The following is a 24105-nucleotide window of genomic DNA, read 5'->3' as shown; positions in this document are numbered from 1 at the left end:
CTACTTTACATTGTAGCAAAGTGTCATTTCTTCAGTGTTGTCACATGAAAAGATATACTCAAATATTTACAAAAATGTGAGGGGTGTACTCACTTTTGTGATATACTGTAAATTAACCATTTATCAGATCATCAAAAACTTCAAGGAGAGCGGTTCAATTGTTGTGAAGAAGGCTTCAGGGCGCCCAAGAAAGTCCAGCAAGCTCCAGGACCATCTCCTAAAGTTGATTCAGCTGCGGGATCGGGGCACCACCAGTACAGAGCTTGCTCAGGAATGGCAGCAGGCAGGTGTGAGTGCATCTGCACACACAGTGAGGCGAAGACTTTTGGAGGATGGCCTGGTGTCAAGAAGGGCAGCAAAGAAGCCACTTCTCTCCAGGAAAAACATCAGGGACAGACTGATATTCTGCAAAAGGTACAGGGATTGGACTGCTGAGGACTGGGGTAAAGTCATTTTCTCTGAATCCCCTTTCCGATTGTTTGAGGAATCCGGAAAAAAGCTTTTCCGGAGAAGACAAGTTGAGCGCTACCATCAGTCCTGTGTCATGCCAACAGTAAAGCATCCTGAGACCATGTGTCGGGTTGCTTCTCAGCCAAGGGAGTGGGCTCACTCACAATTTTGCCTAAGAACACAGCCATGAATAAAGAATGGTACCAACACATCCTCCGAGAGCAACTTCTCCCAACCATCCAGGAATAGTTTGGTGATGAACAATGCTGTTTCCTGCATGATGGAGCACCTTGCCATAAGGCAAAAGTGATAACTAAGTGGCTCGGGAAACAAAACATTGATATTTTGGGTCCATGACCAGGAAACTCCCCAGACCTTAATCCCATTGAGAACTTGTGGTCAATCCTCAAGAGGCGGGTGGACAAACAAAAACCCACAAATTCTGACAAACTCCAAGCATTGATTATGCAAGAATGGGCTGCCATCAGTCAGGATGTGGCCCAGAAGTTAATTGACAGCATGCCAGGGCGGATTGCAGAGGTCTTGAAAAAGAAGGGTCAACACTGCAAATATTGACTCTTTGCATCAACATCATGTCATTGTCAATAAAAGCCTTTGACACTTATGAAATGCTTGTAATTATACTTCAGTATTCCATAGTAACATCTGACAAAAATATCTAAAGACACTGAAGCAGCAAACTTTGATAATTAATATTTGTGTCATTCTCAACTTTTGGCAACGACTGTATATGCACAATTTATAGACTGATGATTTAATACAACAAAATGTTGTTTAAAAGTTGAGTGCTTAATGTTCCTGCTAGACTGGTGTCGCACTCCCAAATTCTACACAAGTTAATTATTTGTTGGCTATAGCCTTGAAATAAGACTAAATCATTTTCTTAGGCTACTTGTCTTGCTCCTGACCTGTTTAGTGTGTATATGCTGTTTTAATACATGTAGCCTATTTTGAAATGATGAGAGCTTCTTAGTCACCTTTTTAATGTTATTTTTATATGTAATACTTGTCATTTAAATTGTCTGGTTTAGTTTCAATACTTCAAAACCAGGTAGTCACAAATAGATGGGTTTTGGTTCAATTGTGATTTTTAATGGATGGAGCAAATTTGGAGTGCCATTTTTTTATGAAAATGTATGAAAAATACAACTGTATCTTTTAAGTATTTGTCCCTGAGTCAATACATGTTAGCATCACCTTTCACTTCACCCCTACCTCGACTAGCCTGTACCCCCACACATGGACTCTGTACCGGTACCCCTTATATATAGCCTTGTTATATTATTGTTTATTTCAAATCAAATTTTATTTGTCACATACACATGGTTAGCAGATGTTAATGCGAGTGTAGCGAAATGCTTGTGCTTCTAGTTCCGACAATGCAGTAATAACCAACGAGTAATCTAACCTAACAATTCCACAACTACTACCTTATACACACAAGTGTAAAGGGATAAAGAATATGTACATAAAGATATATGAATGAGTGATGGTACAGAACGGCATAGGCAAGATGCAGTAGATGGTATAGAGTACAGTATATGAGATGTAGGGTATGTAAACATTATATTAAGTGGCATTGTTTAAAGTGGCTAGTGGTACATTTTTACATAATTTCCATCAATTCCCATTATTAAAGTGGCTGTAGTTGAGCCAGTATGTTGGCAGCGGCCGATAAATGTTAGTGGTGGCTGTTTAACAGTCTGATGGCCTTGAGATAGAAGCTGTTTTTCAGTCTCTCGGTCCCTGCTTTGATGTACCTGTACTGACCTCGCCTTCTGGATGATAGCGGGGTGAACAGGCAGTGGCTTGGGTGGTTGTTGTCCTTGATGATCTTTATGGCCTTCCTGTGACATCGGGTGATGTACAGTGGGGGAAAAAAGTATTTAGTCAGCCACCAATTGTGCAAGTTCTCCCACTTAAAAAGATGAGAGGCCTGTACATTTCATCATAGGTACACTTCAACAATGACAGACAAAATGAGAAGAAAAATCCAGAAAATCACATTGTAGGATTTGTAATGCATTTATTTGCAAATTCCCTGCTCCAGTGTGTGCAAACCTGGTCAAGAACTACAGGAAACGTATGATCTCTGTAATTGCAAACAAAGGTTACTGTACCAAATATTAAGTTCTGCTTTTCTGATGTATAAAATACACATTTATTACTTAAAAATCATACAATGTGATTTTCTGGATTTTTGTTTTAGATTCCGTCTCTCACAGTTGAAGTGTACCTATGATAATTACAGACCTCTACATGCTTTGTAAGTAGGAAAAATTGCAACATCGTCAGTGTATCAAATACTTGTTCTCCCCACTGTATGTGTACCAGAGAGTCTGTTGTAATGGGGGGAGAATGGTTTTTCTTTTTACTATTTTCTACATTGTCGAACAATTAGTGAAGACATCAACTATGACATAACTCATGGAATCATGTAGTAACCAAAAAAGTGTTAAACAAATCAATGTATTTTATTTGAGATTCTTCAAAGTAGTCATCCTTTGCCTTGATGATAGCTTTGCGCACTCTTGGCATTCTCTCAACCAGCTTCATGAGCTTGTCAACTGGAGTGCATTTCAATAACAGGTGTGACATGAGGCTTTTGTTTTTCTTGGAATAGAAACACCATAATATTAATTAAGCTACATTTCTTATCAATCCTAAATGCTATGTTATAACTTTTTTTCTTTCTAATTCTCTAGTACAGCCAATAATGTTTAGTTATTTGAAAACAAAATGATCTTAAATATTGTTAATGTTTTCAAACACTTGTTTTTCACATTGGCTGTTAGCAGCCAATAGACACAATGTGGTCCCAAAAACACCTCTCTGTATTTTGATACCTTGTGCAAGACAATTGAGCAGCATTAAAAACTTTGGATGGGGTCTCCCGAGTGGCGCAGCGGTCTAAGACGGTACATCGCAGTGCAAACCCGTGCTGGCTGTGAGCGGTAGACCCATGAGGCGACGCACAATTGGCCCAGCGGCGTGAGGGGATGTCCTTGTCCAAGAAATGGGTACGGTGGGCTTTTGGTTTCTCTCCCTCTAAAAACAAAAATAATTATTTTGGCCTTTTCAGATTACAATCGCACACTTTCGGTTATTTGAAAACGAAATCATCTCCAAAATATATATTTTTTTTTTACACAAAGCGATTTATTAATAACCATTTGTTATAATTATATAAAAGCACCTTAGATATTCTCACAGATCAGATTTGCCCAAATGAATAATGCCCCTTAGAATACTCCAAATTTAATTATTGGTGGAGAGTCAAGTCATTGAAAAAAATATTTGTAGATATACTATAGGCCTTTAGGCACGGCCGCATGGCACACCCCCAATATCAAGGTGCACATGGGCTTATTCATATAATGAATATGAATTCGGAGGACGGAAATTATTTAAATAATAAAACATGAGTTTTAAGGTGTGTGTTTCTCGCTGCTCTGAGACAAGCATGTGGACTGGTTTTGATAAATCAATTTTATTTTTATTTTCACAGAATCTCCTTTTGGGTATTGGTTAGACTACAATTAGGGTGTGGAAATGTTATGCTCATAGTACTGTAGCCTACTCCCGACCGGTTACGTTGTACAGCGCCAAATTTTCCTAATGAAAACCCAGAGGTTTTTCTTTGAATAGAAAGACTAATATTAATTTAGCTACATTTTCTTAAAATCAATCCCATATACTATGTTCTTACAAAAAGGTTTTATTCTCTAGTACAGTCAATATTGAAGACAGTCAAATGCTTGTCGAAAATGGCCTCTGGTGGTCAAACTAGCACTAACTAGCGTTAATCTGCCAGCAGCATACCACCCTGCATACCACTGCTGGCTTGCTTCTGAAGCTAAGCAGGGTTGGTCCTGGTCAGTCCCTGGATGGGAGACCAGATGCTGCTGGAAGTGGTGTTGGAGGGCCAGTAGGAGGCACTCTTTCCTCTGGTCAAAAAAAAAAAAAATATCCCAATGCCCCAGGGCAGTGATTGGGGACACTGCCCTGTGTAGGGTGCCGTCTTTCGTATGGGACGTTAAACGGGTGTCCTGACTCTCTGGGGTCATTAAAGATCCCATGGCACTTATCGTAAGAGTAGGGGTGTTAACCCCGGTGTCCTGGCTAAATTCCAAATCTGGCCCTCAAACCATCATGGTCACCTAATAATTCCCAGTTTACAATTGGCTCATTCATCCCCCTCCTCTCCCCTGTAACTATTCCCCAGGTCGTTGCTGCAAATGAGAACGTGTTCTCAGTCAACTTACCTGGTAAAATAAAATAAAAAAAAATGGCAACTGGCTGACAATTTAAATAACGTGCCATAGAATCTTTTTACAGGAAGAACCACTGTTGGGCTTAAGGCAAGGGCTGTTTCCTTGTTGCTGCTGCCTCTGACACCATTGTTCTAAATCCCAATATGCTGTTTAATTTAGCTATTATGCACATAACAACATAGGGAAAGGCACCAATTCTACGGCTCACTGAAGATTGTTTTCATAACTGCGGACAGCGACCACAACTCGGGATAAAGCGCATTTGTTATAAAATAATATTCCTTTTCAAAAAAAAAAATTTGAACGTTTTTTGGGATGACTATGGACTGTATGCAAACAAGTGCTATGTGTTTTGGACCAATAGTGGCTGTATCCAAGGCTCAGGCAATTGTTCACATAACAGAATGCAGCACGTGACTGAAGAGACAACTAATTTGCTTGTTACAGCATCAGCGCGTGCTCTGGAAAGAGCGGGGGGTGGAAAGGCAGTTACAGCAGTGCGTCCCCTGAACGATAACGAAGAGGTAGATGAGAAGCCTGACCATGGAGACGGGTGATGAAGCGTACTTCATGAGCTGTAACTGAAAAACAACGGTCATTTGGAGAGTTTGAGATGGGGGGGGGGAGTGTAGTGGAACAAGTGACGTTAGCATTAAGTATCTTGGAAGCTGGATCGAATTCTCTGTTAGCTAGCCAGAGAAATGTTGAACAACATTAGCGAACTTAACTGATCAAATAATAGATTTTTGGTGTGTGGAAATTTGCTGGCCAATAGTCAGACAGCTAACATTAGCTCATTGGATGTTGTAACATTAGCTAGCTTACGTTAGTAACCTAACCAATTCGCTATAGTATTAACTGGCTCCTGAGTGGCGCAGCGGTCTAAGGCACTGCATCTCATTGCAAGAACTACAGTCCCTGGTTCGAATCCAGGATGAATCACATCCGACCGTGATTGGGAGTCCCATAGGGCGGCGCACAATTGGCCAGGGTAGGCCATCATTGTAAATAAGAATTTGTTCTTAACTGACTTGCCTAGGTAACCTCTCCTCGACAACAGCCAGTGAAATTGCAGGGCGCCAAATTCAAAACAACAGAAATCCCATAATTAAAACTCGTGAAACATACAAGTCCCTTGTGTCCGATTTTCCACAGTGTCCGATTTCAAAAAGGCTTTACTGCGAAAGCACACCATGCGATTATGTTAGGTCAGCACCTAGTCACAGAAAAACACAGCCATTTTCCCAGCCAAAGATAGGAGTCACAAAAAGTAGAAATAGAGATAAAATTAATCACTAACCGTTGATGATCTTCATCAGATGACACTCATAGGACATCATGTTACACAATACATGTATGTTTTGTTTGATAATGTGATTATTTATATCCAAAATTCTTAGTTTTACATTGGCGCCATGTTCAGAAATGCCTCAAATATCCGGAGAAATTGCAGAGCCACATCTAATAACAGAAACACTCATCATACACTTTGATGAAAGATACATGTTTTACATAGAATTAAAGATACACTTGTTCTTAATGCAATCGCTGTGTCAGATTTCAAAAAAACTTTACGGAAAAAGCACACCATGCAATAATCTGAACGGTGCTCAGATATAACAACATTTCTCCGCCATGTTGGAGTCAACAGAAATACGATATTACATCATAAATATTCCCTTACCTTTGATCTTCATCAGAATGCACTCCCAGGAATCCTAGTTCCACAATAAATCATTATTTTGTTTGATAATGTCCATTACTTGTGTCCAAGTAGCTACTTTTGCTAGTATGTTTAGTACACATGTCCAAACGCTCGCGCAGATCCAGGCAAACGTCGGACGAAAACTTAGTTATTACAGGTCGAATAAACTTGTCAAACTAAGTAGAGAATCAATCTTCAGGATGTTGTTATCATAAATATCCAATAACGTTCCAACCGGAGCATTTCTTCATGTCTGTATAAGTAATGGAACACAAGGCGATATCATGAGGAAAGCGCGTGAGCAAGAACTGGCAATCTGCCAGACCAGTGACTGAAACGCCTCCCATCACACTAGAGGCTTCATTCAGTGTTCTACAGACTGTTGACATCTAGTGGAAGGTGTAGGAAGTGCAAACAGATCCACATATTACAGGAAATTGAATAGGCGATGACTTGATCATCGACCCTTCTCAGAATTCCCACTTCCTGTTTGGATTTTTTCTCAGGTTTTTGCCTGCCATATAATTTCTGTTATACTCACAGACATCATTCAAACAGTTTTAGAAACTGCAGAGTTTTCTAAGCATTTTTTAAATCTGACACCGTGGTTGGATTCACAAGAAGTTCATCTTTAAACCTATGTAAAATGTTTTGTTGTCTGAATTTTTATGAGTATTTCAATTTGGCGCCCAGCAGTTTGCCTGGCTGTTGAAGAGGTGGGACGCTAACGTCTCACGTACCCAAGAGAGGTTAACAAGGCATACCTGTTAATTGAAATGCTTTCCAGGTGACTGGTTGAGAGAATGTCAGGTTTGCAAGGCTGTCATCGAGGCAAAGGGTGACTACTTTGAAGAATGTCAAATATAAAATAGATTTAGATTTTAGTGTTTGGTTACGACATGATTCCATATGTATTATTTCATAGTTTTGATGTTGTCACTATTATTCTACAATGTAGAAAATTGTTTAAAAATATATATATTATATATATTTAAAAAATTGCTAAACCTTTGAATGAGTAGGTGTGTCTGAACTTTTGACTGGTACTGTACTTCCAATAATTTTTTTCAACTCATACCGGGGGACCTTCAGACGAGTCTTACATTTACATTACATGTAAGTCATTTAGCAGCGACTTACAAATTGGTGCATTCACCTTATGACATCCAGTGGAACAGCCACTTTACAACAGTGCATCTAAATCTTTTAGGGGGGGGGGGGGTCAGAAGGATTACTTTATCCTATCCTAGGTATTCCTTAAAGAGGTGGGGTTTCAGGTGTCTCCGGAAGGTGGTGATTGACTTGTGAGGCCTGTGGGCTTCCTAGAGCAGAATGTAAGTGTTTGTAAGAGTCTTGTCTTTCCATATAGGGGTCATAACCTTTTGGACGCTACAGACGATTTTGTGAAGACTGGTTTTTGGGATGCCTCATGGTCTGAAAAACATCGCTCTCACCTTTCACCACAGATGCGGAAGTGTGACATCGACAGATGCGGAGGATTGAGACATCAATGCAAAAAAAAAACTGATGTCTACCTTAAACTGACAGAATTTTGTAGGGAATATTTGCTATGCTAATCTGCAGGCGCTGGTCCTTGAAGGCATTCGAAATGCAGCTTCTGCTATCACTTTGTGGCTTCAGTGGCAGGAAGAGGGGAGCTAAGAGTGTTGTACCAGGGCGTGTGGACTGAGTTGTAACTCATTTGAAAGCGGGTGAAGTTAAGGCCACAGGAGAGGGTGTGCATCCGGAGTGGATGCAGGGAAAAGAGTGGGAGATGTGTAGAAACCACCTTTCGGTGTTCTACGTGCTCGTGCCACTTTGCAGGATGAGGCTGCACTTCCAGGAGTTCCATGACATGTAGGCTAAAGGCGAACACTAAAGTGACGGTGTGAAATAAGAATTTCTCATACAACAGACATCTTCTCTCCATCTGTCTCTTGTACTCGTAGCATTCACTGAATTGTTGTCAAAGCAAGCTATTTCTACATTTTGTGTCTGGCCTGGTATGTACTAAGTCTTATTGAGAGGGGGTTACCTACATTTTGAAATGGTCTCCGAATAGTTGTTTGCATTTTTACATTGACAATGGTTCTTACTTCTGTAACAATCAAATTGCCTACTTCGTGTGGGTTTTGAAATGCTTTCGGAATATTATCGTCTAGTCGCATTTTTGGATAATTTATATGTAAATGTTTAAGTATAATATATATTATACTTTGTTCATTTTGTGTGTAATTTAGTCAAATTTACTACAATTTAAATACTCTAGGCTTTTTTGATGTGTTGAGTGTTTATACAATGGAAGGTAAGGTGAGTCTTATTCCCATTTACTTTAATGTGGTGTCATATTAAAGAGGAGGTTGTGCTCTTTAAAACTCTTTGAAATGTGACAATTAGCTTATCTAGAAAATTCTCAGTAATCTACGTAAGCATTCTAGAATTCTATTGAGGTCTGAAGAGTTAACTCAACAGTGGGAAGTTAGCTAATTTAGGTGATACGGTTACTAAAACACCTGTACCTCTTGATTGGTAGTAGATAATTCTGTTCTGATTCCAGATTTAAATAGCAGAGTAGTAGACCAAGATGTCATACCCTTTTTAAGTTTTTGTCTAAAGTGCTGGGTAAGTGGTCAAAATTAGTTTACAAAATGTTAGAGTATGATGCGGTTACTTAAAAGGGCCAAAATCCCTTAGTATCACTTTATCTACTTCCCCAGAGTCAGATGAACTCGTGGATACTTTTTGTCTGTGTCCAGTATTAAGGAAGTTAGAGGTAGTTTCACAAGCAAATTCGGATACCCATAGACTTCCAGTCGTGGCAATAACGCTTATTAGCAATTGTGTGCCCCCTACTCCAACAACTTCCATATCTCTAGTGGTGTGTCTCGCTCTCTGTAGCATGGGAAGGACTTTGAGGCGATCCAGACAAACATAGCGTTGAAGCATAAGAAGGGGAAGCCAGCCAGCATGGTGAAGAACAAAGAGCAAGTCCGACACTTCTACTACCGCACCTGGCACAAGATCTCCAAGCACATCGACTTCGCCAACGGTAAGCTAGCTTATCTCTCTCTGTCTCGCTCTCTTCGCTCTCGTTATTTCTCAAATAGAAATCTCCACTCACCTCTTGCTTGTTTAGTCTCTCTTTTTATGTCGTGATTCAGTTTGTTGACTAAAACATCGACCTTCAAAATCAGTGTGAAACTTTGCAAGCAACCAGCTTTTTATGAAGACCAGTTGGCATTCGCAAGTGAAACTGCCTGCAATCTGCATTCATTTCTTCTTTTGAATCCTATTATGTTTAACACACACACACTTTCGTAAGCGACTCATTAAATGTGCAAGAGTTAAACTGTCTTTCGATCTTACCATCAGTGTGTGACCCATTTTTATGTTTGTGGGGCACCCAAGATCACTGGTGTGCTGTAGATTTTCTTTTAGTTTTTATCCCATAACATGCCCAGTTCCTCCTGTCCCACAGTGTACTCCCGTGTGCTGAAGAAGTCCTCTCAGGAGCTGTACGGTCTCATCTGCTACGCTGAGCTAAGGAAGAAGGTTGGAGGATGTAAGTCAAGCAGGGTCTGTGTGGGGGGCGCGGTGTGTTTGACATGCCTCAGTCTGGCTCTGTTTCTGCTGCTGGGGCTGGTTGGCCGCATTGGAGCTGATTTTAAAGGATGTTATTCATGTCCTATGTCTGTGTTAGTCTTGTGTCCAAAGATGGCTAGCTTTTCTACCTCTGGAGGTCATTACAGATGTAATGTTAATGTCTGTCTTCACAAAGCAAGAGCAAAGAGGTACACACACAGCTTTTCTAACTCTGTTGTTGTTCATAGTGATGGACGATAAGAACGTGGCCAAGCTTAACGAGCTCATCCAACAGGGGTAAGACTGAGACAAAAAAATCATACCAATGTAACCATAGCTTTTTGAAATATACCTCTTTTTCCAAGACTTTAGGGTTATAAGTGGTTGATTTGTATAAAAATAGTTTATACATTTGAAATAAACGTTATATTCACCAGTTTATTATGTACACCAATTTAGTACCTGGTCGGTACCCCCTTTTGCCTCTAGAACAGTCAGAAACGTTCCACAGGGATGTTGGTCCATGCTGACGCGATGGCATCACACAGTTGCTGCCAATTGGACGGCAGTACATTGCCGCCACCAGCCTGTATCGTTGACACCAGGCAGGATGTGTCCATAGACTCATCCTGCTTACGCCTATTCCTTACTGTGCCATCAGTATGACGCGACAAGAATCGGGATTCGTCGGATCAGGCAATGTTTTTCCACTCTTCAATTGTCCAGTGTTGGTGATCACGTGCCCACTGGAGCCGCTTCTCCTTGTTTTTAGCTGATTTGAGTGGAACCCAGGTGTGGTCAACTGCTGCAATAGCCCATCCGGGACAAGGATCGATGAGTTGTGTGTTCCGAGATGCCGTTCTGCACACCACTGTTGTATTGCGCCATTTTTTGTCTGTGGCCCACCTGTTAGCTTGCACAATTCTTGCCATTCTCCTTTTGACCTCTCTCATCAACAAGCTGTTTTCGCCCACAGGACTGCCACTGCCAATGTTTTTTTTGTCGCACCATTCTCGGGGAAACCCTAAACTGTTGTGCATGAAAATCCCATGAAGGCTGCAATTTCTGAGTTACTGGATCCGGCAAGCCTGGCACAGACGATAATACCATGCTCCAAGTCGCTTATGTGACTCGCTTTGCCCATTCTTCTAATGTTCAATCAAACAGTAACTGAATGCCTCGATGCCTTTCTGCCTGCTTTATATTGCAAGCTACGGCCACGTGACACACTGTCTGTAGGAGAGAGCCGTTTTCGTGAATAGGGGGGTGTACCTAATAAACTGGCTGGAGTGTGTGGTTATATACTGATCAAAAATATAAGCGTAATGTGTTGGTCCCATCTTTCATGAGCTGAAATAAGATCCCAGACAATAAAAACCCAGTTTCTCTCAAATGTGTGCACAAAGTTGTTTACATCCCTGTTGGTGAGCGTTTTTCTTTTGCCATGATAATCCATCCACCTTACAGGTGTGGCATATCAAGAAGCTCATTAAATGGCATGATCATTGCACAGGTGCACCTTGTTCTGGGGTCAATAAAAGGCCACTCTAAAATGTGCAGATTTGTCACACAACACAATGCCACAGATGTCTCAAGTTGAGGGAGCTTACAATTGGCATGCTGACAGCAGGAATGTCCAACAGAGCAGTTAGCAGAGAATTTAATTTTAATTTCTCTACCACAAGCTGCCTCCAACTTTGTTTTAGAGAATTTGGCAGTACATCCAACCGGCCTCACAACCGCAGACTACTTGTAATCAGGACAGACCAGAGCCTCCACATCCTCCTTCATTTGCGTGATTGTCTGAGACCAGCCAACCGGGCAGCTGAGGAAACTGAGTAGTATATCTGTCTGTAATAAAGCCATTTTGTGGAAAGAAACTCATTCTGATTGGCTGGGCCTGGCTCCCCAGTGGGTGGGCAGCTTATGGTAAAGAAATTAACGTTTCTGGCAACCGCTCTGGTGGACATACCTGCAGTCAGCATGACAATTGCACGCTCCCTCTCAACTTGAGACTTTTATTGTCCCCAGCACAAGGTGCACTTGTTTAATCAGCTTCTTGATATTCCGTATTCCCAAAAAATTGAAAAGTAAGCTCTTTGTGCATATGGAACATTTCGGGATTTTTTAAAATCTCAGCTCATGAAACATGGAATCAACACTTTACATGTAGACTTTTTATATTTTTGTCCAGAGTAGATAGTTGTGCAATTGTTATTTGGATGTAGTTTGTGTGTTTTGCGGTTCTCTCATGGTTCTGCTGTATTCTCCCAGGGCGACCACAGTGCGTTCTAAAGGCAGGAATCTACGCATCAAAGCTCCCATGTGCCGTGCGCTCAAGAGGCTGTGTGACCCAGATGGTGAGTGTACACACAAACAGACACACACTCGCACAGCGGCAAGAAGGGTATGAATGGGGATGTTGCGGAGTCATGCAAGTGGGCAGGAGGGGATGGATTTCCATGGTAGTACTCAGGAAAGGGGCGGTGTGAGTAAGGGAGAGTAAGTGGTGATTATGATGCTGATCATCTCAGGACCGGAGAGAACAAATCTTATCCTCCTTTCCTTTTACACCTCCCTTTCTATCTCGCTTGCTCACTTCCTCTCTAGGAGTGAGTGATGAAGAGGACCAGAAGCCTGTGCGTCTACCTCTGAAAGTTGCTGTGGAGCTGCAGCCGCGTAGCAACCACTCCTGGGCCCGTGTCCAGAGTCTGGCCCATAATCCTCGCCTCAGGTCAGTGTCAACTGACTAAAGACAATGTCCTTTCCAATGCCTTCGACACTGTTGACAATCACATTCTCATTCAAAGGTAGGCCTGGATCAGGCTAATTGCAAGGGGTTTTAGCATTATGTCAGACAAAACACTGTTTTCTGATGGTGTTTAGTCTAGCTTCCTGGATATTACGAAAGGTGTACCGCAGGGTCAGTATTAGGGACCTGTTCTCTATACTATTTAAATAAATAAATCTGTGTTAAATCTTGTAATATTAATCTGTATGCAGACAAAACTGTTATGCATTACATTGCCCCAACTGTAGACGAGGTGTTGTGTTGCGCTGCATTCTGACTTTGTTGCCTTACAACAAGCACTGGTTGGTTTAAAACCTCTATGTAATGTGGGCAAGACTAAATACATGTTCTTGAATTCGCGCAAAAATCTTTGATGGACTACATATTTATTGAGTGTTTGTCCCATAGATCGGGTTCCCGCCTATAAATGTCTGGGCATTTGGATTCAAATAAAAGTTTCTTGGTCACATACACATGGTTAGCAGATGTTAATGCGAGTGTAGTGAAATGCTTGTGCTTTTAGTTCCGGCAATACAGTAATATCTAACAAGTAATCTAACAATTTCCCAACAACTACCTAATACACACATCTAAAGGGGTGAATGAGAATATGTACATATAAATATATGGATGAGCGATGGCCATGAGTAATGTAAGATATGTAAACATTATTTAAAGTGGCATTGTTTAAAGTGACTAGTGATCCATTTATTAGTGGCCAGTGATTGGGTCACTTTAGTGATTGCAGTTAGTGATCGTTGTTTAGCAGTCTGATGGCCTTGAGATAGAAGCTGTTTTTCCAGTCTTGACAAATGTTTAAAAAACGTACTGATGAGCTAGTTTACCTCTCTGGGATATTCGGGACGCAAGCGACCCACCTCAACAGCCAGTGAATTTGCAGGTCGCCAAATTCAAAACAGAAATCCTGTAATTAAAATTCCTCAAACATACAAGTAATTTATACCATTTTTAAAATTAAGTTGTTGTAAATCCAGCCACAGTGTCCGATTTCAAAAAGGCTTTACGACAAAAGCACACCAAACGATTGTTAGGTCAGTACCTAGTCACAGAAAAACACAGCCATTTTTCCAGCCAAAGAGAGGAGTCACAAAAAGCACAAATAGAGATCAAATTAATCACTAACCTTTGATGATCTTCATCAGATGACACTCATAGGACTTCATGTTACACAATACATGTATGTTTTGTTTGATAAAGTTAATATTTATATCCCAAAATCTGAGTTATGTTCAGTAGTTCCAAAACATCCGGTGATTTTGCAGAACCACATCAATTTACAGAAATACTCATAATAAACATTGCTAAATGATACAAGTGTTATGCATGGAATTTTAGATCCACTTCTCTTTAATGCAACCGCTGCGTCAGATTTTTTTTAAACTTTACGGAAAAAGCATACTGCAATAATCTGAGTACAGCGCTCGGAGCCCAAACCAGCCAAAATAAATATCCGCCATGTTGGAGTCAACATAAGTCAGAAATATCATTACAAAATATTAATTTACCTTTGATCTTCGTCAGAAGGCACTCCCAGGAATCACAGTAACACAAATGTTTGATTTGTTCCATGAAGTCCATTTATGTCCAAATTCCTCCTTTTGTTAGGGAGTTTAGTAAACAAATCAAAACTCACGAGGCGCGGGCAAGTCTAGCGGAAATTCCAAAAAGTTATATTAGTGGTCGTAGAAACAAATCAAACGATATATAGAATCAATCTTTAGGATGTTTTTTTTTATCATAAATGTTGAATAATGTCCCAACCGGAGAATTCCATTGTCTGTCGAAAAGCAATGGAACGAGAGCTACCTCTCATGTGAACGCGCATGACTGAACTCGAGGCTGCTGGCAGACCTCTGACTCATTCCCCTCTCATTTAGCCCCCCTTCATAGTAGAAGCATCAAACAACGTTCTAAAAACGGTTGACATCTAGTGGAAGCCTTAGGAAGTACAACATAACCAATATCCCACTCTATATTCAATGGGGCTGAGTTTAAAAACTACAAACCTCAGATTTCCCACTTCCTGTTTGGATTTTTTTCTCAGGTTTTTGCCTGCCATATGAGTTATGTTATACTCACAGACATCATTCAAACAGTTTTAGAAACTTCAGAGTGTTTTCTACATAATAATAATATGCAGGAGGCAGTTTACTCTTTGCACGCTTTTCATCCAAATGTGAAAATGCTGCCACCTATTCATAAGAAGTTAACAAAGATTAATTTAGAGTTAATTCTGGAACTTTAGTTGTGATACAAACGTTGAGCTATATGTTTAGATTTTTAATACATTCTAAGGCTGCATGATGCAACTCTAATGATTTGGAAAAAAAATATCATGGAAGGCATGAGCTCTGCTTTGTTTTTTTGCGCAGGCTGCACACTACACAGTCTCTCATTCACAATTTGACATGGATAATATTCTCACCAGGCCTTGACTTTCCCGGCTGCATCCCCTTAATGTCGCCGTACCTCTCATATCTAAATTCTTAGTAGCCAATACCCATCACGTGATCGGGTCCACATTTACTTTTCGTCAGCAAACAAGATGAGTAGGCCTAACAAACAGCAAAAGCACTAGCCTATGTCAATCTACTATCCCCCACAGTACAAAAGTTTACCTATTCTGTACGTTTTAAATAAATATTTCAAACATTGTCTGGGACAGTTGTGAGATGCGATAGATCCCAAACTAATACAACCACTAACTTCAAAACTTTTAAAAGCAATGAGGCTGACGCAACAGATCAAACCATTTAGCTTAAAATGTTGTGTGCACATTGCTGTGCTTATAATGTGAAGAAATGGCTATTTCTTCACATTATAAGCGCAGCAATATGCACACGGCAGTGACTGTTCCAAAATGCAATCAATTTGCCGGAAAATACCATTATCAAAAGTGATGACAAATGCGATTTTGCATGTAATGCTTTTATTATAAATGTGCATTTTTATGGTGACAATGATCTTCCCCAAACGTGAAACTCACGCGCTGCGTATGTATGCCAGTTAGGATAGACAACCATTGTAAAGCAGATTAGTATGCTTCATTTTAAGAAGGTATGTGGTCACTTAAATTGTGATACAAACCTTATCAAAACATATAGGTCTATGTACGACTATGATTTTGAAAAAGTGTAGGTTATTTTTTATTTTTAGATGTGCTGTTTCTTGCCTTACTGCACACAAGCTGGGCATCATTCACAAGTGATAGGCTAATATTGTCACCCTTCAGACTATTCTTAATTTAATATTGTCTTTACATATATGCTAAATCATGTGTCAATTTTTATTTAAAATGGACTATGCACCTGTCTCAACAGGGGCAGGTTGAAAAAATACATGTACTCTATGCACTTAAATAGTGAATGGAGGACGCTTTTCCTGTGGTTCATTTTCATGCCAGCCAGGTATGCTATACTCCTGTTGTGAAGAGAAGCAATATGCTTAATATTAAGAATTGAAAGCCTATTGAAAGCTGATAGTAGCCTCTATTAAAAAGAGGATATCAAAACTATCTCATGCAATTGCATAGCCTATAGAAATATTGCATAACACGAGTGTGGTCTCTCATGAAGTGTTTTGATTAAATTTTTTGATTAATCACTCTGACATTGCAAAATATAGAGGGACAATAGAGTGCTGAATACCAGGCAGTTAGCAAGTTTGGTAGGCTACTAATGCCCCATCAGAGCTTGGAGAAGCCTAATTACCGTGACTAAACTAAACGGTCATGTGGAATTTGACTGCGGTCGTGACTTGTGACCGCCGGTGTGGAGGTAATACGGTCACCGTAACAGCGCTAATTGTAACTGTTTTTCCAAATTTTGTGTTAAATAAAAATATAACATTATTGATTGCTGTATTACTGTGATCAGGGCACCCTGAGAATGAGCCTAGTCTCAATGAGTTTTCCTTTAATAAATAATAGATTATTATTTTATTTTTTCAATAATAGAACATTAGGCGTGTTTGAAAATAAGATGGGCTTTGCAATCTTTATGCTTCTGGGACACCCAACCTGTTTGTATCCCCATACATGGTGGTCATTACATGAAGTGTATTGTCATTATCATATTTTGGTTTAAAGATGGGTTTTGCTAGGTTGTATCCTGCTGAACATGCCCCTGTCAGTGTTTGAGCTTTGTTGTCTACAGGAGCTTTGCTGAGAAATGTAAATATTTTCTAACATTGTCCGTTCTTCTGTGCGGTGATGTAGGATGGTGGTGGAGCTGCATAGGAAGGTGTCCAGCCTGATCGAGTTCCTGAAACAGAAGTGGGATGTCCAGGATCAGCTCATCGTATCCTTTCACATCATAGCAGTCATGTCATGCCCATCTTATAGCACTTAGACCACAACCTAACTGGTACATTTTATTTTATTTTTTATCTGGTCAAGTATAGAATCGCATGAAATTAGCACCAGACAACCAGCTGGTTAAAAAGTCTCAATTGAGCTGATCCATAGTACTTCAAGAGATCGACAGATATATTTAGCCTAGTTGATGCTCAATTCTTGTTTTTGTTTATTTTACTTTGAATCTACCGCTTCTCTGCTGACCCTCCCTTGACCATACTGTGTTCAGCTGAAGAGCCTGCAGGAGCGCGAGGCGTTAGAGGGAACCCAACAGCACAGTGGTGGCTGTAGCGGCAGCCCTGCTCTTCCCTGCAGAGCAGACGAGGACCTGTTCCTGTACCCAGCTGAGACCAGCACCCTGACCGCCCTGCCCAGCGTAGCCCGTGTGGTACACTCCAAGGCCTCCTGCACCGTCCACTGGCAGGAGAGCGGCAAGCCCCGGCCCGGCCCCAAGGAGCTGATCCCCACCGCCCAGATTCTGGGCATCCAGGGGGCCCCGCTCCTCCTCCTCCCTCGGGGGGGTGTGGCCAAACCTGGGTGGGGCGGTGGTGGTGGGGATGCTCGACGGGTAGGGGGCGAGACCCCTGTATCCATGCCTGAAGGAGGAACGTCGGAAGGAGGAGTAGGGCCAGAGCACAAGAATCTGAACCAGATAACATCTCCTTCTCCTGTACGTCCTCTTCCTTCTCCTTCGTCTTTGCTGCTGTTGTCTATGGCTCAGAAACAGGAGGGTGGTGCAGCCGCGGGGCAGGTGGAAGGGGAGAAAGGGCTGGGGGGAGGACCAGGGGTAGGGAAGGCCTTGGGGGCCAAGGAAGGAGATGGGGACTCCAATTCTCAGGGCCAGGGGGAAGGTTCTTGCTCTGCTACTGAGCCGTGCAGGCATGAGTGGACCCCAGGGCTTAACGGCAGTGACAGTGCCTCTCCAGAGAGGAACTCCCTCCCCCTGTTGGACCCCCTGGTTCCCACCACACCTCCACTGGCAACGGTGCCGCAACAGGTGGAGGATGTCCCTCCAGACCAGGGGCATGGGTGGACAGCAGCCCCAGGAAAAGAGGAGTGTGATGGAGGCAGCACCCCAACCCCGGTGTCTGGTGGTCGGTCGGCCCAGCGGATCTGTGATGAGGGCTGGAGCTCGCGGGGGTCAGACAGCAACGTGACTCTGGCAGAGCTGTACCTGATGCTGGGGAAACCTGGGAAACTGCAGCTTCTGTACGAGTGGCAGCCGGCTGCTATTGCAGCCCCGGAGCTGGGGGAGGAGGGGCTACAGGGACCAGGGCAGACATGCCCACAGCTACAGTCACCACGCCCTCTGCCCCCACCCTCCACCCACCGTGTCCTGCGCTGTCTGCTCCGGCTGGTGTCATCAGAGGTCAACCCCAAACCTGTGAGTCAACACCGCCTAGTGGGGCAAATTCTTCATAGCCACTTTCAAGTTCTCTACACTTCACCCGATGTGGTCACTCCTGCACTCTCCCTCATGGATTTAAAAGTAATTGACTGATGTGAGGAGTATGGTAACTCCCTCTAGCCATGCTTACACCAAACATTTTAAATGCATGAAGGGGAGGGAATGAGTGCACACTTCTGGAGAAGGGTAGAGAATTGGGATGAAGACACTGTTGGAGACTTTGTAAACAGATTATGCGATATATAGCATTAAGTCCTTTTTTCTTTGAATGTTCTCTCCCATCTTCTTTCCTCTCCTCCAGGCTCCAGAGCTGTGCTCCACAGCCGCGTCTCCGGTAAAGCCATCCCAGGAGGAACAGTCCCTCACCCCCCCAGGCAAGGCCCCGGCTGTGGGGTTACGGAGCCCCAACTGTGGACGACTGCCGCCCCTGGGGGTCCGAGCGGCAAAGCTGATGTTAACAAACACTGGATTGTCCGGTAGCTAACCAAACTCCTCTCACGAGAAAATGCACATAAACACACAACCTACACTTATCGAAACTTCTCCAGTAACTCCAAAGTTTTAGGTCAGAGGACCAATTCTTGAAGTAGTGTTTGTCTTTTACTTGTATCTTTGTAAGACATCTCATGTACACCAATACTAATTAACTGTAATCTTGGCTTTGAATCCCTCCTCAGGTCGTAACCTCCCGCGCTCTCTGCTGGTGTCCGGGGGGGACTCAGATGGTGGGGTTTTTGCCGTTCCCACCACCCTGCCCCCCAACAGCTCCCGACACTCCCGCATGTTCTCCCCCAACAAGGAGGCCGAGCTCGCCTTCCGACAACAGCTCGACTCCATCAGCGTAAGGACATTTTGCGTATTTTCTCCATATTGTCTTTCTCAGAAAAATAAGTTAGCTGGACTCTTCATCCCTTCTTATAATTTTATTTTCCCACTTCAGGGATGCAAACTCATCTCTTATCAGTGATTTCCAATATACAGTGCATTCGGAAAGTATTCAGACCCCTAGATTTTTTCCACATTTTGTTACGTTACAGCCTTATTCTAAAATTGATTAAATTATATATATTTTTTCTCCCTCAATTGACACACAATACCCCACAATGACAAAGCAAAAACAAGCTTTTGGAAAATTTTGCGAATGTATAAAAAACAAATTCCTTATTCAGACCCTTTGCTATGAGACTGGAATTTGAGCTCAGGTGCATCCTTTTTCCATTGATCGTCCTTGATGTTTCTACAACTTGATTGGAGTAGTCTGTGGTAAATTAAATTGATTGGACATGATTTGGAAAGGCACACGCCTGTCTATATACGGTCCCACATTGAACAGTGCATGTCAGAGCAAAAACCAAGCCATGAGGTGGAAGGAATTATCCATAGAGCTCTGAGACAGGATTGTGTAGAGGCACAGATCTGGGGAAGGGTACCAAAAATGTCTGCAGCATTGAAGGTCCCCAAGAACACAGTGGCCTTCATAATTATTAAATGGAAGAAGTTTGGAACCACCAAGACTCTTCCTAGAGCTGGCCGCCCAGCCAAACTGAGCAATCGTTAAAGGGCCTTGGTCAGGGAGGTCCCCAAGAACCCGATGGTCTCACTAACAGAGCTCCAGAGTTCCTCTGTGGAGCTGGTTGTCCTTCTGGAAGCTTCTCATCTCTGCAGCACTCCACCAATCAGGCCTTTTTTATAGTTGTGGCCAGACGAAAGACACTCCTCAGTAAAAGGCACATGACAGCCAGCTTGGAGTTTGCCAAAAAGGGACCTAAAGGACACTCAGACCATGAGAAACAAGATTCTCTGGTCAGATGAAACCAAGATTGAACTCTTTGGCCTAAATTCCATTTGTCACGTCTGGAGGAAACATGGCACCATCCCTACGGTGAAGCATGGTTGTGGCAGCATCATGCTGTGGGATGTTTTTCAGCAGCAGGGACTGGGGAACTAGTCAGGATCGAGGCAGAGATGAACGGAGCATAGTACAGAGGTCCTTGATGAAAACCTGCTCCAGAGCGCTCAGGACAGACTGGCGCGAAGGTTTACTTTCCAACAGGACAATGACACGAAGCTCACAGCCAAGACCATGTAGGAGTGGCTTCGGGACAAGTCTCTGAATGTCCTTGAGTGGCCCTGCCAGAGCCCGGACTTGAACACGATCGAGCTTCTCTGGAGAGACCTAAAAATACCTGTGCAGCGACGCTCCCCATCCAACCTGATAGAGCTTGAAAGCATCTGCAGAGAAGAATGGGAGAAACCCCCCAATACAGGTGTGCCAAGCTTGTAGTGTCATACCCAAGAAGACTCGAGACTAATCGCTGCCAAAAGTGCTTCAACAATGTACTGAATAAACGGTCTGAATATTTATGTTAATGTGATATTTCAGATTATTTTTAATCTTTTTTTTGCGTTGTCATTATAGGATATTGTGTGTACCAAAATGTGGAGAAAGTCAAGGGGTCTGAATACTTTCCGAATGCACTGTAATTATAGAATCCTTGTGGATTTATATTAAAAAGCAAAGTGGAAACAACATTTATCAACATCTGTTGCATGTGCTGCATTAACCATGCAGACTAAACGCAAGTGTCTCGTGGTCAAGCAACAACAAATGCGCTCCTTAACCTCTCTAGGGTAGGTTAACCTCTCTGTCAGAGCAGCTCATAGATTACTGCACCTGTACATAGCCCATCTATAATTTAGCCCAAACAACTACCTCTTTACCTACTGTATTTATTTATTTTGCTCCTTTGCACCCCATTATTTCTATCTCTACTTTGCACCTTCTTCCACTGCAAACCAACCATTCCAGTGTTATTTTTTTTACTTGCTATATTGTATTTACTTCGCCACCATGGCCTTTTTATATTATTTTTATTTATTTATATATATATATTTTGTTTGCCTTCACCTCCCTTATCTCACCTCACTTGCTCATATTGTATATAGACTTATTTTCACTGTATTATTGACTGTATGTTTGTTTTACTCCATGTGTAACTATGTGTTGTTGTATGTGTCGAACTGCTTTGCTTTATCTTGGCCAGGTCGCAATTGTAAATGAGAACGTGTTCTCAATTTGCCTACCTGGTTAAATAAAGGTGAAAAAAAAAAAAGAGGGTATGTGGGACGATAGCGTCCCACCTCGTCAACAGCCAGTGAAACTGCAGGGCGCCAAATTCAAAACAACAGAAATCCCATAATTTAAATTCCTCAAGCATACAAGTATTTTACACCATTTTAAAGCTACACTTGTTGTAAAGTGTCAAAGTCTCCGATTTCAAAAAGGTTTTACGACGAAAGCACACCAAACGGTTGTTAGGTATGAGCCAAGTCACAGAAAGACAGCCATTTTTCCAGCTAAAGAGACCAGTAACAAAAAGCAGAAATGGAGATAAAATGAATCACTAACCTTTGATAATCTTCATCAGATGACACTCATAGGACTTCATGTTACACAATACATGTATTTTTTGTTCGGTAAAGTTCATATTTATATCCAAAAATCTGAGTTTAGGCAAGACGCTACTGTATCACTTGGCAAAAAGCCTGAGAAAATGCAGAGCGCCAAATTACTTTAAAAATCAAACTTTCATTAAATCACACATGAAATATACCAAATTAAAGCTACACTGGTTGTGAATCCAGCCAACATGTCAGAATTCAAATAGGCTTTTCAGCGAAAGCATACGATGCTATTATCTGAGCATAGCACCATAGTAAACAAAAGAGAGAGAACATTTCAACCCTGCAGGACGACACAAAACGCAGAAATAAAAATATAATTCAAGCCTTTGACGAGCTTCTGTTGTTGGCACTCCAATATGTCCCATAAACATCACAAATGGTCCTTTTGTTTCGATTTAATTCCGTCGATATATATCCAAAATGTCCATTTATTTGGCGCGTTTGATCCAGAAAAACACAGGTTCCAACTTGCTCAAACGCGATGACAAAATATCTCAAAGGTTACCAAAAAATGTCAAACTACTTTTGTAATACAACTTTAGATATTTTTTTTTACGTTAATAATCGATAAAATTTAAGACGGGATGATATGTTTTCAATACAGGATTAAAATGAAATGTTGCATGCCTTCTGTTTGATTGAAGCGCATGTCCAGGACTTCAAGATGGCTGTATTTCTTCATTACACAAAGGAATAACCTCAACCTATTTCCCAGGACTGTTGACATCTAGTGGAAGCTGTAGGAACTGCAAGCAATTAGCTTAGAAATCTGGTTTCCCAATGAAAACTCATTGAAAAGACAGTGACCTCAAAAAGAAAATCTGAATGGTTTGTCCTCTGGGTTTTGCCTGCTAAATAAGTTATGTTATACTCAGACATGATTCAAACAGTTTTAGAAACTTCAGAGTGTTTTCTATCCAAATCTGCTAATAATATGCATATCTTATCTCCTGGGGATGAGTAACTGGCAGTTGAATTTGGGTATGCTTTTCATCCAAATGTGAAAATGCTGCCCCCTACCCTAGAGAAGTTAAGTGACGGGACAGGTCTAGGTCTGTTTGGAAAGCAGCATGGAGAGCGGAGAGGGATGACTCAAGTAGAGGTGTAAACTGTAAAAATGGATGTTACACACGGCATATCACATTTAACAAACCAAACATTCAAATACAGTTATAGAAGGTAAAGTAAAAACCCAAACTGGTTCGTGCGTCAATACCGGAATATAGTAAAATACCGCCCAGTCCAAGGAGAGACATCTGGCTTTCTCATTGAATGGGTTTTGAGAAGGAGAGAGGACGCATGGAGTGTGCAACTGAGATTCTCCCACTTGTTCATCCAATATCACGTGTGACACCTGTGAGCAGCCAGCCGCATCCCCTAACCAGCCATTAGCCTACTCAGCTGTTTGTCTCTATCCGGTTCTTTCAGTTTTCAAATGTTATTTACTGTGATGGTGAGCTATGGTTTGCAAACAGTGATGGGATTTTTCATCATTTTGGCTCTGTACACCAACACAATGGATTTGAAAGGAAATAATCAAGATGTGCTTTAAGTGTGGACTTTCATCTTTAATTTAAGGGTTTTGTCAATTATTGTATGGACCGTGTAGGAATTACAACCATTTTCATACATAGTCCCCCAATTTTATGGGTTCAAAAGTAATTGGACAAACTAACAATCATAAATTAAATTGTGAGTTTTAATACTTGGTTGCAAATCCTTTGCAGTCAATGACTGCCTGAATTCTGGAACCCGTAGACATCACCAGCTGGTGGGTTTCTTCCCTGGTGATGCTCTGCCAGGCCTTTTACTGCAGCGGTCTTCAGTTCCTGCTTGCTCTTGGGGAATTTTGCCTTCAGCATGTTTAATGCATGCTCAATTGGATTCATGTCAGGTGGTTGACTTAGCCATTGCAGAACATTACATTTCTTTTCCTTAAAGTATCAGTTTGCTTTCGCAGTGTGCTTCGGGTCATTGTCCATCTGCACTGTGAACCGCCGTCCAATGAGTTTTGAAGCATTTGGCTGAATCTGA

The 24105-nt window shown here is 41.7% G+C and overlaps 1 protein-coding gene across 4 annotated transcripts in view; it reads left to right on the top strand.

Moving 5' to 3' along the window:
- LOC129855721 (protein cramped-like) overlaps window positions 1–24105 on the top strand; it is a 109932-nt gene that overhangs the window by 15351 nt on the left and 70476 nt on the right. For all 4 annotated transcript variants that reach the window (XM_055923676.1, XM_055923677.1, XM_055923674.1 and 1 more), the window contains exons 4-12: window positions 9349–9499; window positions 9929–10012; window positions 10281–10329; window positions 12307–12392; window positions 12643–12766; window positions 17061–17142; window positions 17428–18582; window positions 18908–19082; window positions 19284–19447. In XM_055923676.1, the coding sequence (XP_055779651.1) occupies window positions 9349–9499; window positions 9929–10012; window positions 10281–10329; window positions 12307–12392; window positions 12643–12766; window positions 17061–17142; window positions 17428–18582; window positions 18908–19082; window positions 19284–19447 (2070 nt within the window). The remainder of the gene's footprint in view (window positions 1–9348; window positions 9500–9928; window positions 10013–10280; window positions 10330–12306; window positions 12393–12642; window positions 12767–17060; window positions 17143–17427; window positions 18583–18907; window positions 19083–19283; window positions 19448–24105) is intronic.

The sequence above is a fragment of the Salvelinus fontinalis genome, chromosome 5 (genome assembly GCF_029448725.1).
Source record: "Salvelinus fontinalis isolate EN_2023a chromosome 5, ASM2944872v1, whole genome shotgun sequence".
Taxonomy (NCBI): Eukaryota; Metazoa; Chordata; class Actinopteri; order Salmoniformes; family Salmonidae; genus Salvelinus; species Salvelinus fontinalis.
This window is presented reverse-complemented; position numbering and strand designations above follow the sequence as displayed.